Source organism: Pelecanus crispus, chromosome 13 (assembly GCF_030463565.1).
Source record: "Pelecanus crispus isolate bPelCri1 chromosome 13, bPelCri1.pri, whole genome shotgun sequence".
NCBI classification, from domain to species: Eukaryota; Metazoa; Chordata; class Aves; order Pelecaniformes; family Pelecanidae; genus Pelecanus; species Pelecanus crispus.
In genome coordinates this window covers 7,536,960-7,553,367 of record NC_134655.1, presented here as the reverse complement: position 1 = coordinate 7,553,367, position 16,408 = coordinate 7,536,960, and the positions used below count along the sequence as shown (strand labels likewise).

The following is a 16,408-nucleotide window of genomic DNA, read 5'->3' as shown; positions in this document are numbered from 1 at the left end:
GGCGGGGCCTCCCCTCCGCCGGCGGCCCCGGCCCCGCCTCGGCCCGGCCCGGCCCGGCGGCCGCCTGCTGACCCCCTACCGGGGCCGGCCGGTGCCGGTGCGCCGGGCAGGCCCGGCAGCGACGCGTAGGAAGCCGAAGTCCGGCCGTTCGCTTGCCGCAGGGACTTCCGGCTGAGGTAAACGTGGATGGACGCGGGGTGCAGTTAGCGCTCGGGCCGGGTGCTCCGCTCGGAGCCCGCGGTCAAGCCCGGGGCCGCGGCCTGTTGGCGTGTTTTGGAAACGAGTTTTCTTCACGTTTCTTTGTAACCAGTCATCTAGTGTCAACTTCTTCGTATGATCTTAATACATGTGGACTTGCACTGGGCTAAAACCTAGGATTCTTTTCTTTTCTAAACGTCTGGAAGCAAAAATAGAAATTGTGGCCCTTTAGTGGCTCTTTTTTTGATGCCGGCCTATCCGTTACCAAAGGAAACATGAGCTCTCCGAGGGCGTTGTGAGGATTCCATCACTGTTGAGAAATAGCTGCGTAAAAAGTAACAAAAGGAGCGATGAGGTTTTTGTTCCAGAGGAGATTCTCCAAGGACTTCAGCCGAGAGCTGACACCCGCCTTCCTGACAGCAGAGCTCCTCGGGGGAAGGCTGCTGGCAGTTCTGTGTTTGATAGAAAAAGATACGCTAACTTGTCTTGACAGAAACTGTGGTTCAGAGAGAGATGAATAATTTTACCGAGGTTTTTCTAGAGCGTGTTTTCTGTCTGAGTAACTGCCAGGCAGCTCCTGAGGCCTGAAACCTAATGCTAGTGATGTGTAGAAAAGTACTTTTTCCAGAATAAAAAAGAAAACCAAACAAAGCTTCAGTCTGGTCTTGACTGGCTTTAGAACACGTTGCATAGTTCCCAAGCACTAATACATTACATTTCAAGTCAGATGTAACAGAAATAAGCAGGTTTGCTAAGTAAATAAAACGGAATATGATTATGCTGTCAGGTTTTCCTCTGTTCCCAGTAACTGTCATGTTCACTTAAGCCAAATTAGGTAAGAGGCGTAGAGATGTAAGAGATCTTAAATTTCTACAGATTCTTGATTTGTGAAACCCATTGGATTTATAAAAGAGGAGACATGAAAGTGTCCCTTTTCCTGGAGAAGCAGGAGGGTTATCCTGTCCATGCAGTCATTCAGGTGGGGCAGAGTCAGTGACTGTGCCCCATCAGTCAGAATACTCAGCTCCTGACCAGTCATGGCCTGGGATATGTGGGGGAGCGGGTGAAGGCAAGGTAAGGTACTGGGGACCCAGGAGGGAGCCAGGTGCAATGGATTTTGCCCTTTTCCCACTGAAACGTACAGGGGAAGAGATTCTAAATCCTTTCTATTTAGTGTATGATCCTGAAGGGTGGTTCCTCTCGGAGTTGGAGGGGTTGTAAAGCCATTTGCTGGATGTGCATCTTGCTTTGTCAGTCTTATCTGGGCACCATGCTTTTAAAATTCTGTTACTTAAAAGTGACGTTGCAACCAGAGCAAAGGTCTCCAGCTTTTTGGTGGTGAGGCTGAAGAATAACAAGAGAGCCGTATTACAAAATTCCAGTCGAGGTGCTCGGACCCACCTTCAAAAATCATTTGTACAAGCAAATTTAGATCACGCAAGCAGTTAGCTGGCCTTGAAGTCGTTGCAGCTATGCCAACAAAGATAATTTGGAAGAGAAGGTGGAGATGTTGAGACCAGACTTAAGGTTAGCTCAGCCCTGAAGGGAGCCAGTGGTCCAGGTGCTTTAAAGTAGCAGAAGAATGGAGATAAGAGATACCTGTTGACAAAAGGCCATTTTTGAAAATTAGGAATGAATCTTGCTGTTTTAGGCTAGCATGAAACCAGTGGTTTGGAAGGTTTCAGAGATGTGCCGTATTTATCGGGAGTCATTGAGGGTAAAAGTTTACCTTACGTTTCCAACATTCGAGGTGGGAGTATGATGAATTTTTTACTACAGTTTTTAAAAATGTGAGCACACCTGCAAAGATCGTTTACTTGGCAAAGTATTATTTAATAAAAGTTATTCTGAGGAGCACAAAAAATGTATGGAATAGTTTGTTGGTGTGATAAACTCCTGCTCTCACTTTGTAATCTGGGCTCGAGCAATGTCACTGTGTTTCAGTTCAAATTGAAATCTTGATTATAGCTTAGTGTTTTTAGAGATGCTACAAAGTAGGTGGAGGTGGCATTCATGAGTTAAATGCCTGAATATTTATATAATGCCATAGTTCATTCCTATCCTTTTAAAAAGTTACTAGTGTGTTCCTGGCTCTGTATTTCACTGTTTGAATAAACGATACCACGTATAAAGGCTTGATTTTACTTTGTATGACTGATGTAACTCTTTAGTATTATGTTTTAGTTAGTTGTTATAGTATCAAAGCTGACTAATGTGTTTTGTATAGAAAAAAAGAACTTGGTAGTTAGCATAAATGATGACCCAGTCTTTTATGTCCTCTCTCTTCTCCCCTTTATGCTGGTGGTAACATTTTCATTACCCTAAAAAGAAATAGGGCTGTTACCTGTATGTATGCTTCTAGAGCAGCTACCTGCTTAAAGAAAAGAGAGATGCCTATCTGCTCTTCAGAGAGTTAAAAAGCAGTATGGTAAATTCCCTCTATGTTTTTCTATTGACATTCACAATTACGTCACCAAGCAAAACCTAATTCGAGTCTAATGAACACTATGCAGTATAATCGTCTTCACCAGAGCCCAGCTCTCTGTCTGGCAGTGGGGATCTTCGCTGGAAGCCGGGTTTCTTCTGCTCCTTCTCCACATTTAAGGTTGTGGCACCGTCACCTCTGACCAATTCCCTGGCCGGCTCCCGTAGGTGCTCTTTGATGAGAAACGCACCTTTTTTCAGAGTCCCGTAAGCAGGATCTTGTGTCCTGTTGTGAAACTAGGGGGGGCGGATAGCTTCTGCTTTGCTAATTTGAAGGTGGCTGTGTTTTTTCCCGTTCAACATATTTCGTGTTTCAACGATGTTAGTAGTTATTAGCACTTTGATTTTCTTTTGAAGGATTTCTTTTCATGAAAAGTGATATACTACCTGGGAGAACAGTGCCGTGTCTGCAAGTAAGGAGCACTGAGTTCTTGCGAAAGCCTAATACCGCCACTCCTGTGCGATGGGCCGTGGTTTGGCAGAAGAGCACCCCAAACATCTTAAAAGGAGGTAACCGCTCACCCCGCGCCTGGCCTGTACGCGCGTTCTGACAGACGCGGGCTTTTACCTGCGCCTCGGAAAACCACAGGCAAAGCCTCTTTCCTCAATTTGAACACTTTTAAACTGGTGCGCCGATGTTTGAGAAACGACCAGTTTTAAAGTTGGAGTTTGTCCTTCCCGGCAGTTTTGCCGTGTAGAAGGAAGCCACGCTGCTCGGTGTCAGGAGCAGGAGAATGGCGATACCGGATCAGACCGGGGGTGGTGAGAAGGGCCGAACAGCGACCTGGCAGCCCGCTCATGAGCCGCCCCGGGGAGCGCAGGCTCCTGGGGACTGGGAGGGACTGCGGGGGACGGGATGGGACGGGGCCGCCTCGGCCGCCGCCCGTGCGCATGCGCCGCGCCGCCCCCTGGGAGTTGCAGTCCCCGCCCGCCCCGGTGACGCCGCGCGCGTTCCGTTGTCATGGAGCGGCGCGACAGGCCGTAAAGCGCGCGGCGCTTCCGGCTCGGCTCGGCTCGGCTCGGCGCGGCGCGGCGCGGCGGGGAGGGGAGGAAGGGCCGGCAGCCTCGTGTGAGGGAGCGCGGAGGCTGTGGGTGCCCGCGCCGCCGCCCGCCGGCCCCAGGCACTCGCCCGCCCGGCACCCACCGCCCCCAGGATGTTCAAGAAGTGAGTGGGGCCGGACCCGCCGCCCTCGCCAGGCCGGGGCTCGGGGGCGGCGTGGAGGGTGGGGGAAGGGGGGCCGGGGCGGGCCCGCCGCCCCCTCTGTCCCGGGGCTCGGCCCGCTGCGCCCGCGGGACCGGCACGGCCAGGCCCTGCTCGGGGGCTGGGGCTGGGGCCGGGGCAGTGCGGGAGGGGCCGGCCCCGCTCCCCGCCGGCCCCCGCGGCCGCCTCGGCCTCCCCGGGGCGCCGGGCGCGCCCTCGGCCCGCGGGGCAGCGCCGCCCCGCAGCTTTGCGCGTGGCCTGGGCTGTTGGGGCACTCGCTTGTTAAAAGAAAAAAAAACCTAAAAAGCGAGCGGAGTCATTGACTTGTCTAAACTTAAGGGTAGTGCAAAGCGCAGCTCGTACGTCTGTGGTAAAGGTGAAGGACGCTTACAAATACATCTGAACAGGGCTGTTGGTGTTACCAGCAAAGTCTGCTCTGCGAGTTGGATGAAATAACGCTGTGTGCTAAGGCGTATCTGTGAGACTAAAAACATGTTTTGTGGATGTACGCAAAGTTTAGGCACAAAGACAGCCTGCTAGGGGGAACCTCCCTGCCTTCCCCCAGGAAGGTCCCAGGGGACAAATTTAAGCCTCATGAAATCCTGGATTTGAGAGTTGGTTAGATGTGGTACTGCTAAGGTGTTACAGAGAATTTGTAAATGTTTCTGAAGAACGTGGCATCTTTGGGGCAGCAAATCGTGCATTTCTGAAATGCTTTCACTTGCTTGACAGATTTGATGAAAAGGAGAATGTATCAAACTGCATCCAGCTGAAGACTTCAGTTATTAAAGGTATTAAGAATCAGCTGATAGACCAGTTTCCTGTTATTGAACCATGGCTAAACCAAATTATGCCAAAGAAAGACCCAGTCAAAATAGTAAGATGGTAAGTTTCTGCTCTCTTAATCTTTTCTTCCAAGGTGATAGGATTGCTTCCTTTATTTTGCATAGTAGATGAACCTAGTGTTTTTGAAAAGCATCTATAATTTCTTAATAGATAATAGTCCATGTTATGGCCAAACCAGAAAGTTTGCATGTGCTCATCATGCTCTTGAAGGCATGCTAGTAGGATGTTTGAGGAAAACAAAAGTGCTGCTTAGTAGGAAACGTGCAACATATTCAGGGACTCTCCAGGGATCAGCCTGGTGTAGAAGGGAGGCATTCAGCTTTATGGATATGGAAGCTCAGACTTGTTTGGATAGTTTCCAGTAGCCTTTTCTTACTATTTTTGGGCTTCCATGTATTATCTGGATTCTCTTTTTTTTTCCTAAAATAGAGGGTAGCATATTTTTGCTGATGCCTTCTTGTCTGCTCTTTGTATTGCATTTAAAAAACCCCAAAGAAATGCACTTTGCGAACAGCTGGATGTTTGTAGATTTTTTTTTTTCTTTCTTTTTTTTTTTAATGGGGAAGGAGGTGTGCAGGAGGCCAGTGCTGAAGAAGAAGCAAAAAAAAAAAAAAAAAGTATTTTTAGTTTTAAATTTTCTTGCTAATTGATTGTCTTAATTCTCAGATGCCAAGATTGACTAGGTTCTTTGAAGTGAAATATTTAAACTATAAAAGGGTTAAGTGGCTATTGGAATTTTTTTTTTAATCTTGCAGTCATGAACATATAGAAATCCTCACTGTGAATGGGGAGTTGCTGTTCTTCAGACAAAGAGAAGGGATTTTTTACCCAACGCTAAGGTTGCTTCACAAATGTAAGTTTCCTGAGGATGGTAGCGGTGGGGAGAGAGGGGTGAGCGCATGATTCCACAGGGCTTCTGTAGAACTGAATTAAAAAGAACTTACTGCTTATGTGCATATATATTCCAGCATAGATCTTAAAGATACAGTATACCTTCTCAACTGTGAATCATTGCTTTGCTATTTCAGGTGCCTATATGGATTGCTTCCCCCATAATTATTGTAATGCTATATGTTAAGCAATCTAAACTTTGATTTCTAAGAATTAAATTGTGCAATGTTATGCAAAAAATCTTGAGAGAGGTTTCCCTAGGACAGAGATCTAAATTTCCTTGTTTTATTCCCTATCTTTGTTCTTTTAAGTCTTCCTCTAAACCCTTTTTGCTTCCTTCCAAATAGTTCTAGGTTCTTACTAGAAAAATATTCTTTAATCATGAGTTTAATGATGTAATGTATGCTTGTCTCCTGTAAGAATTTATGCTGCATGCTTTTTACTTTTCATGATTTATTGTCTTGCATTATTTTTCTTGTTGTTCTTCCTGTTTTGCTTGATTGTGTTACTCTGATTTGGATGAGCATAGGTGTCCCTAAAAATGTTACTCGGTCAAATCTCAATGTTTGAAATACTTCAAGAAGGTGTGTGCACTTGAAGGATGGCTTGGAGAGCTGACAGCCTTCATGAGTTTTGTCCATCTTTGTCTTTTTTGCCCTGTTAACATTAAACTGATTCTTTTTCATGTAAGAGGTTATACATGGAACTTGAGGGTTTTAAGACCTCTTAGTGTGTGGGCACTTGTGTGATTGTTTTTGTTGGGGGAACTTGTTAAAATTGTTGCTTAGTATATGACTGTGCAGGAGGCATAGGCCTAGTGTTGGATTATCCATTGGTTCTCGGATAACAGATGTGGTCTGGGAGACCGGTACTCGTGTCCTTTCAGGACAGTACAGCCCAGCAGGAGCTCCAGTAATTGTTTCTCAAACTTCCTAGCCTCACAGTGCACTATGTATCTAATTGCCTCATCTAAACAGACTTGATGATGAGTTATTCATGTTGTCATCTTACTGTATTAATTGTAATGCTGTATCTTTCCCCTCCTAGACCCATTTATTCTACCACATCAGCAGGTTGATAAAGGCGCCATTAAATTTGTGCTAAGTGGAGCTAATATAATGTGCCCTGGCCTGACGTCTCCTGGAGCAAAACTTTACCCTGCTGCTGTTGATACTGTTGTTGTATCCTTCTCCAACTATGAATTACTGCTTGCTGTGAGATGAGTTAGATTTCTGTTCTTGTGTTCCCAGCTGATCATAATCTGAATTACTTTGCATTTTAATGGTATTTCAGGAATAACTAGTAATCTGAAAAGAGCTGCAGAGGTTCAGATGTTATTTGGCCAGGTTAAAATTGTTTTTTTTTTACTTACTGTGATGTTCCAAACCAAGTAACTGTTCCTGCTGTGCTGTTGGGTGGGATGCTGTTCCATTAATCTAATTGATAAGTGGAGCTCCTTTGCGATTTTATGCAGAACTGTAAAAATAGATGAGGTACAGTATAATTTGTCCCCTGCCTCCTTAATCAATCTTGTATCTCCTTCAGTTACAGCAGAATTTGCTCCTGTTCCTAGGGAATTTGGAAAGGTGTTTAGGATCAGCTTTGCTGTAGTCAGGACTTGCTCTCTGTGTCTGATGAAATTAGCATATGTAAAATGGGGAAAGTATGCTAATTCACTCCTGCTTATTATATTACTGAGAAAGGAACCCTGAGCAAATACAGCATTAATGATACCAAGCTGTGCTGCTTTTGTTGTTAGTTAGATGCTGTAGGAAAAGATCAGCAGTTTATCATCATGTGTTGCTAAGCTTTGAAAAGGACATGTTTGATCTCAGTATTCTGGTTTTTAGATTTGTGTCTCAATTCTTCTGTACCTTGGATTCTAAAATGGCCCCACAAATGTACAGTTTTGTTCCAGAAAGGGTGAGACTATCATCTCTCAGTGCTAGGCACAAAGGAAGAAGTGGAATGTAGCGCTGAAAGATCTTTTTCTGTAATTGCTGTTCGAAGTTCATAAATATGTGCTTTGTTCTACACACTGTGATTCACTTGTTAAATGCAGTGCATTGTTTTGCTTATCTTTTAAGAGCTAGAGCTCTAGAATTACTAAAAGGGTGAAAGTTCAGCACGGGATTCTGAAACTTTTTGGAAAGTTGTTTCCTCATATTGCTTTTACTTTTCTGAAATAGTTTTAAAAAAATCTGTTTTCCTTAGCAGTAATTTCTAGGCAATAATGGCAGAGGGAAAACAACATGCATTATGTGTGGGAGTAATGAAGATGTCAGCTGAGGACATGTAAGTGTTTTAAAAATGGAAATATAACCTGTCCCACGTCATTATTCCTATGTTAGTTTGGAATATAAGCACCGCTGTCAAGGCTATTGCATCACTGTTGCAGCATATGTCGTTCAAGTACAGAATATTTTAAGATTTCATTTTGTTGATTATTCAGGGAAAGAAGAGGAGGCAGGGAATATCTTCCTTACTTATTTGTTTACCAAATGGAATCAAAATAGTTCTTTTCATGTGAATATGGATTTTAAGATGCACAACATTAGTACTACTGCTGAATTTTAGTATTTCTTGCTTTCTGATCATACTTTCTCGAAGATCTTGCTGAACAAAGAAATATTTGTATAAAGTACTTACTACCTGGGCTGGGCAAGAGATGTAATTTGGATTTGAGGGGGTTGAAAACACTGAAGTGTGTGTTTTGTTTTGGTGTGTGGGGTTTTTTTTTATTTTTTTGGCTGCAGGGACAGCCGAGACTAAAGTCCTGCTGGTACTTGGTTGACCATCTGGGCTTTTCTCTGTGGCCTTCTCTCCTTTACTTTGTACCCACATGCAGCATTCCTGGTTGATGTGCTTATTAGCTCAGCTGAGCTTCTTGTGAAATGTAGAGGTCTGTTCAGGGGATAAACATCAATCAAAAACTATTTGAGAAGCAAAAGGGACAGAAAATGGAAATAGGTGTTAGTTGGTCTTAGCATTCAGATAGTGCTGAATTATAAGTAGCTAAACCACTTTGTCATTTTAAGTTCTATAATGTCTTGCAGCAGCATGTAAGATGCACCCAGCAGGTTTGGGCTGTGTTGATTGCAGCCCCGTCTAGCACTTGTGTGGGTGAGGAAGCTGATTTTGATGAAAACAAGTCACTCTTTCTTGTGGGGAAAATAATCAGCAGGATTATTTCCTGTACTGGGTCACTCTGCAGTCCTAAGTCGTAATGGTAGCACAAGGGAGAGAGGTGGGAATGCATTGCAGAGGACAGGGATAGAGTGGAACTGCAGCAACCTGATTTGGACCTGTTGTAGCTGTTGAGGAATTACATTCCTTAGGATTCTTTGTAGTGCCTTCAAAAGACTCCAAGAGTAGGTGGAAAGAATAGCTACTTTTGTCCCAGTCCTGCATCTGCAGTGATCTGCTGTTATCACTGCAAACCAAGATTATCTGTATTCTTAATGCTAACTTCAAATTCAGCAGCCTCGCAGCTGAATATCCTGTTCCTGTGAGAAGCAACATGAACTGGAGAGGAAAAAGAAATTATAATGATCTGTGCAGCCTGTTAGCGTGCTTTTTGTGTGATATTGTTTAAGCCAGAAAATTGTGGAACAGTATGATTTCAGTCACTTGGTGTGATTATGATACATGATGTGTTAATGCAATTAACGTAGCAGTATTTTGCTTCCTGATTACTTTTGGACAAGTTGTATAAGTAATGGAACACTTAGCGTAAACACAGTAGATTATATTCTCCAGGGGATTGAAACTTGTTCTTAGTCATAGACTGAGATTTGTCTTGTTTATTGTGACAAAACTAGATTTTTCCATGGAATAATGTACTGGAAAAAAGACAAACACAAATCCAATGCAGACACACAAACCAATAATTTTTAAAGGGTGACAAGACTCAGAAGATACAGAAGGGTAGTATGTCTGTAACATGCTGCAAGTCCTTGGCACATAAATTTAGCACTTATAATTCTTTATTAAGTGGGTAGATGCCCTGCAACTAGCAGCAAAGCAGCTCACCTGCATTTGATTGTGTCATCAGCACATTTGAACCAGAACTTGTCAAATTCCATATTCCAGCCATGTTACACCACCTCCTGTGCTAGGAGAGGGAGAGTCACTTACAACTGCTGTGCTACTTTGATAGAGAAATGCTAAAATTAAGAAAAGTAGCAGAAGTGTTGTCTGAAGAACTGCCTCCCACAAAGAAGTAGTTAAAAATATTGTGGAAGGTTGTTGACAAAACGTGGAAGGCAAATATTGTCCTCTTATCATTCAGCAATGTGGGTACATGTAATGACAAATATTGGTTTTAGTCCACCTGCTGTTGAACATTGTGACTTGGTGAATGATAGCTTCTCCCCTTCTGCTTGGCAAATGTTGCATTTTCTACTTTAAATACTGCATTTTGTACTGCTCTAATATTTAACCTAGCTAATACTTCTGTACCTTTTTCCTCCTACAGTGAGAAAGTCAACAAAGGAATTGGTATCGAAAATATCCATTATTTAAATGATGGCCTTTGGCATATGAAGACATACAAGTGAAACAAAAGGAACTGTGTTACTCCAAAGGAATGCACTTAGATTAAATGTGGACTGCTTTGTAATTCCTTGTTTTTAATGTGACTGAATGTACAAATTATTTTGTTCTGTGGCTATGCTAAATAAATCAAGTGAATGCGAAAGTACTGTTAGGCTACAATAGTTTTCTAGATTTCTTTTTGTTACAGTTCTTTTGTTTTGTCTAAAACCTAAGTCTTCAGTGACTGAAGATATCTGATGGAAAGATCCTGCATGGACTGTGAGTAGACTATTTCAAACAGAAAGGAGGAAAAAGCCAAGAAATGTTTACATTTTTATGCTCTTCTAAAAAAGTAATATAAAGCCTATGTGAAATATAATTAATAAGGTTTATAAAACCTCTGAGACACTTCAGATTTTTTTCTTCTGATTAAGATCTTGTTAGTCTACCTGTTTCTTGAATGTGGAGAAATCAGGTTTTTTGACATTTATTTGTTAACTTAATTTATTAACAGCATTAACTTCAGTATTTTACTTAAGGATTTTCTCTTTTTAATACACATTTATCTGTATAGGATTTATGAACTTAAACTGGTACGTGGACTTGGAAATTCCTTTATGCGAGTTCATATTTGAAGAATATATATATATGTTCAAATTTCTACCTGCCAACACTATTTGATATCACTCTCCTTATAGTGGAATTTATAGTAATGGTGGGCGCACTCCAAACGGAGTGTGTGCCAATTTGGTGCCTGATACTCTACTCCCTGTTGGCCGCCTTATTTTAGGAGCAGAAACAAAATCACTGTTTAACAAAGGCTTGATAGCAAAACACAGTTATTGGTGTAGCCAGGAGCAGCTTCTTCAGGTGAAACCTCAAAAGAGATCTTGGCTTGTGCGCACGGCCGCGTGTATGTACGTCTACAGAACGGGTTAAAGAGCATTATGTATTTGTCTGTCTGGATAATCCCACTCTGTTCAGCGGCTGCATACCCAAAGCTATGCCTATGGAAAACAGCCTGTCCCATGGAATCATTTAATAAACTAAGGAAACTTTAAGGTCTACCACTCATAACTCTGTCTCTGGAAGCATTTATTAATATTTCAAGTCTCTATTCTAACACTTGTATTTTATAATGGCAGAACATAATTTTGTATGCAAGTGCCTTGCCTCGGTGCTGTTCTGCATGTTTGGTTTCCCTGCCCTGGGACCTTTACAGAAGATAGTGGCAGAGGTGTTCTCCATCCCATTCTAAAGTCAAATTAAGACATGGGAGATGGAGTATGTTACCTGATATGTGCTACTTGTAAGTAATTTTACAGGAGAAATTTAAAAGATTGTATTTTTGAAAATGACAGGGTAAATCTGGAAGACAAACATTAAGGTGAAGATTACAGCAGTGTTGCAGAAAAAAAGTTTGGTCATACCTCAGACCTCCCCTTCAGAATGCTAAGGGATGTTTTTATGCATCTTAAAGACTGCTATAAATGTACTAATTTCCTGTTAATGCTATGGGGAATCACTTTGTGCTTCAGTGGTTCTTTTTTGTGTAAAACAAGCTAGTCTTGAGTTCTGTGGCTTGCTTTTTCCCCTTCCATCTTGTCTCTTCCTGTTGTGTTCCAGCATCTCTCAGATCTGTGATAAATGAGATTTATTCTGGTTTGAATTGTTAACTCCCATTCTTTTTCCTTGACTTGCCCTATGACTGCTGTTGTTGCAGTGGGATCAGAACTGTCTTTGTCAGAAACACCACTGAAATCAGAATTTTACTTTCTTTGCCTGGCTTTGTCAGAGTATTCCCAACTGTGGATCTAACCTTTTAAAAATGATTCTGTAAGAAGATAAAGTTAAATCATGCTTAAATTGTGTACCAATTTAGCAAAATGTTGTCAAAAATATGAACTTAAGTGTTATCTAGGTTTTTGGCAGCTACCATGTACAGGTTTGTCTTGCTATGTCAGCTGAGCTCTGACATGGAGGAGGAGAATGTGCAAAAGGTGAGACCTGGAACACCTTCTGGAAGAGCTGACCTGTGCTAGCTTGCTTGGGGGGGTCTGAGCAGTTGGCTTACCATTCTTGTCAAAAATGAAGGACCTGATGCTTAAAACAAAAAAGATGTGGATATTCTCATTAGCTCTGAAGCAGCTGTTTCACTTCCCCATGTGGTCCCTTGCAGCTTGGGACAGGATGAGGAATTACAAATGGTCTGTTGAAGAAAGGTGAGGTAACAGGTCTTCTATGGATATTGTAGTAACAACAAAGGCTACGATAGTCCTAGGTGTAGCAGGTAGATGTAGTACCTTCCTTAAGTCTTGAAACATCCGGGTCTGGTCAGTGAATTCTAAATGGCATAAATATTGAGGTGCTGTTTATTCCCACTTGCTGTGACTGGAAGGGAGTGTTTCCTGGTAACTTGTATAAAACTGATTTCAATTTACACAATTGTAAACCAAACAAAAAACCAAAAGAGAAGCCCAACAAAAATCCAAACAAAAATACCCTAGAACCCACCACCACTAAAACCCAAGCCCATCACCCCCACCCCCCTGCCATATTGGGGAGTTCTGCATATTGCTGTGTTGTGCATGTAACCTGTTTTGCATAATATTCAAAGATTGGGAGCGCAAGCCCCTGTTGCTCTTTCTGCATCTTGGTGTTAAAAACATCTGTAAATATATCTACACTACATTTGTATTGACAGTTAGCCAACTTCCTCCTTGTAAATACTATTAGGACCACTAACAGGAGTGAAAACACTTATATATGAAGTGCAATTACTCTTGTGCTAACAGGATACCTGCCCATGTTAAAACTTACTCAAATAACAGTTCTTTCTTTTGTCTACTTAAAACCAGCAGTCCAAAGGTCACTATTACTCTGCTGCAACTTCCTAACAGATCTCTTGTCAGCTTGCTTCCTGCTAATTCCTTACTGGGTTAGGAGGCTGTACATAAAGTGATGGCTGCTACACAAACGGCATAGCTCAAACTTTGTGTAGTTTAGTGTAAAGGAAATAGCTTAAAGTTAGTCTTTGAGACTGAATCTGTAGTCAGTTTTATTGGTACATCTTAGAAAGATATAAAGACATTCTAGAAATGCCTGGAAGAATTAAAAGAATCAAAGTCTTGCAAAAATATATTTGTAACAGTAGACTAAAGCTCGTTTGAGTCTTCCTTAATAAATATTTACATGTATAAACCCCCCCTATAAACTTAATTTCCTTTTATCGTAAACATTAACAACTTTATCATTTCATTCCAGCACTGTCAAAAGCCAGAAGCATTTCTGTATAAAAGATTTAGAAAAAAGTTTTCCTTCCACTTTTAAAATTAAGAGCTTTACCAAACCTCAATGTGCAAAGAAAAAAAAAAAATCGTACACCAGTACCACCAGATACAAAAATCAAATCTGTCAGTACAAATGCATGTCATGAAAAGAGCCGACTCCACGGTTCCGGGTCTTCTCTGAAGAGACATCAGTCATTGTCCGAGCCTGCGGGCGGAAGGAAGACGAGTGCATCGTTGTACGTGTGGCCGTAGGGTCTCAGCCTGTAAACACCGTACATCATCACGTGCATGTGGTTGGGGGCCAGGCCGCTGAACGTGATGGCCATGTCGGAGCAGCAGCCGTCCACCACCTGCTGAGGGTGAGTAGACATTGCTTCCTTAATGAGAGTGCCGACCGATTTAGTGTTAAAGACGTCTTTGCCTTCTGAATCTTCCGCGTTTTCAGCAAAAACTCCAGTATACTTCAGGCAGATTGCTAGCTGTTTATCCTCAGCAAGTTTCCAAATCATACCTCCCTGCTCTGGACACTTGTCAGAGTCTTCAAGAACACGGGAGAGTCGTCTTAGCGATTCAATGCTTAAGACTATTCCTCCCTCACCATCTACATACTCGAGGTCACCGGATTTCACAGTATGGCCTATATAAAAAGGCTGCGAGGGGTCTTTTTTCAGTAAGAAATACTTGAGATTTTCAATAATAGCAAATGTTGTTGGATATGCGAGGAAGAACCAGTTGAATTCATCTTTATAGCGTTCATATGTTATCTTGTAAGCTTTTCTCATCATCGCCCACATATCATTTGTGTTGAGGTCTACAGAATCAAACACTTTGACGTTTTCAGAGCTGTAGAATTCCACCTTGTCGCAGTGCTTGCTCCATGTCTCTTTCACTGCAGCCCAGTGCCCCAGATCTTTCGGTTTCACAAGGATGATACAATAAACACCGATACTTTTACTAAGCTCCATGCGTTCACCTTCTGAAAGGTTCAAGACATCTTCTTTGTTGGGAGCCTGGATGTGATGGTGCTCGTGGTGATGCGCTTTAGTCCCGTTGCCCACTTTGGTATGTCCGAGGAGCGTAACCAACATGCAGAAGGCTCCTCCTAGCACCACACCCTTCACGAAGGAGCTGCTTTCGGAAATCATTTTTCCTAGAAAGGAGACGCACCATTAAGAACTTACAGGAATGAGTCTACTACTGCAGATTCCGTATGGCTTTCATACGTTCTCCAAGCTCTAAATGCAGCTGCAGTTCCCTCAACTTACGCGCCAGGACAACGCTGGGGAAAGAGGTGGCAGAAAGAAAGTTCCCAATGCCGGCTCTCGTTCCCGCTAACGGTAGGACGGACCCCCGCGGGAGGGGCCCCGGACCCCGGCCGGACCCGCTCTACCGCCGTGACCGCAGGGCCCCCGCCCCACCGCCCGCCCGGAGCACCCAGACGCCGCAGCGGCGCTTCCCCGGGGGGGGCAGAGCCCCGGCGGTCCCGCTCCCCGCCGCGCTCCGGGACCCTGCCCGCGACCCCCGCTAAGGCGGCGCGGCCCGCCCGCCGCAGTCCCCCGAGACATCCGGAGCGCGGGGGGAGCCTTACAACCGCTCAGCCGGTTGTGAGCGCACGGCGGGGCGCGCTCCCTGTCCCCGCGGCCGGGCCCGCCGCCGCCGCTTGCTTACCGGGGCCGCCGCGCCAGGACGCCGGCAGCCGCGCCCCGCCCCACCCCGCCCCGGAAGCGTCCGCCGCCCCGCCCCGCCCCTTCCTTTCTCCGCCGGAAGCGCCGCGCGCGGCCCTTCTGGGCACCGCCCGCTCGCTGGTGCGCGGGCGCCTCCTGTCGGCGCGGACGCCACCTCGCGGCGCACGCCCCGTCCCGCCGCCGCCCGCGGCCGGCGAGCCCCGCTGCCCGCCTCGCTGCCCGCCTCACGGCGTCCTGCCTCCGCCTCGCCTCGCCTCCCCGCGCCTTGCCTTCCCGGGCAGGAGGGGTCCCGCCGGGGAGGCTGGCTTGCGGGGCGGGAGCCTCGGGGCCGTGCGCTGCCGCTCGCCTTTAGGCAGAGGCGGGACGGGCCGCCTCGACGGGCGGTTGGAGCCGGCGGAGGAGCAGCCGTCGTGGCGGCACCTCCCCCCCCCCCGCCATCTTGCGGGGTAAGGCCGCTTGCAGGCGCTGCCGGCGGAGCCGCGGCCCAGCCCGGAGTCACGGAGGGCGCCGGGAGCTGTGGAGGAAAGCCCCAGGGCTGCTCCTGCTGCTGCTGCTGCTCCTCTGCCAGGGCTGCGACGCTGGCCGGGGCTGGTTAGCCTCTTGTTTGCCAGCGCCATCTGAATCTCTCTCTCTGTGAACGTATTTACGTGACGAACAGGGAAAGCGGTTTAAGTTTCTAGCGCGAACTCGCTGCTTTTAAGTTAGAAGATGTACTTATGGGGACAGGATGGCGAAGGAAAGGCACAACCGGCCTTAACCTATATCCAGGATCAAATCCACTGATGCCGATTGGATATACTGCCCTAAATTTCCAAACTGATGCAATAAGCTGTGCCGGAAGCATGCTACACTTCTTTCCGCTGGCATAGAGCACAACACATGCGTGAGATTAGTTAACCTCTAAAGAGCAAAGCCAAAACATTTTTCCACTAACATAACTTTTTCTTTCCTTTAGTGATAATTATTCCTGAGCTCCAGGTTGAAAGGAGTATGTCAGAATCACTTTCTACACATCATCGCTCGAGAGCTTAGAATTGACATCTGATTTGAAGGAGCATCGCTGAGCAATAGTTTGCTCCCTTTTTCCACCAGCCTCTTGGAAAAAAAAAAAAGGTTTTACATGTTTTATCTCTTTATTAGCTGATTGTAGTGTACCCTTAGGCCAATGTGTGGTTAGGAAAAAGTCCTGTGGAGGTTTTCCCTATATGGTAAGGTATGCCCTGGTTGGCTGAACTTAGTGGGTTTTAAGTCAATTTACAGCTGAGCGGCTCCGGATT

General features: G+C 44.9%; 2 protein-coding genes across 4 annotated transcripts; one reads left to right on the top strand and one right to left on the bottom strand.

Moving 5' to 3' along the window:
- Nucleotides 1-116: 116 nt before the first annotated feature.
- On the top strand, nt 117-10,322 carry MCTS1 (MCTS1 re-initiation and release factor). Of its 2 annotated transcripts, XM_075720679.1 has the most exons (7): nt 117-176; nt 3,040-3,192; nt 4,616-4,768; nt 5,485-5,582; nt 6,668-6,801; nt 7,848-7,915; nt 10,098-10,322. In XM_075720679.1, the coding sequence occupies exons 2-7, from the start codon at nt 3,146-3,148 to the stop codon at nt 10,177-10,179; spliced, it is 582 nt and encodes a 193-aa protein (XP_075576794.1). In that variant the 5' UTR covers nt 117-176; nt 3,040-3,145; the 3' UTR covers nt 10,180-10,322. The 2 variants fall into 2 exon arrangements, with proteins under 2 accessions (XP_075576794.1, XP_075576795.1); XM_075720680.1 differs by lacking the exons at nt 117-176; nt 3,040-3,192 and adding an exon at nt 3,806-3,847.
- Nucleotides 10,323-13,120: 2,798 nt separating this feature from the next.
- C1GALT1C1 (C1GALT1 specific chaperone 1) lies at nt 13,121-15,136 on the bottom strand. Of its 2 annotated transcripts, none has more exons than XM_075720651.1 (2): nt 15,115-15,136; nt 13,121-14,596 (listed from the first exon to the last, which is right to left on the bottom strand). In XM_075720651.1, the coding sequence occupies exon 2, from the start codon at nt 14,589-14,591 to the stop codon at nt 13,635-13,637; it is 957 nt and encodes a 318-aa protein (XP_075576766.1). In that variant the 5' UTR covers nt 14,592-14,596; nt 15,115-15,136; the 3' UTR covers nt 13,121-13,634. The 2 variants fall into 2 exon arrangements, with proteins under 2 accessions (XP_075576766.1, XP_075576765.1); XM_075720650.1 differs by lacking the exon at nt 15,115-15,136 and adding an exon at nt 14,712-14,810.
- Between the last annotated feature and the right edge of the window lie 1,272 nt (nt 15,137-16,408).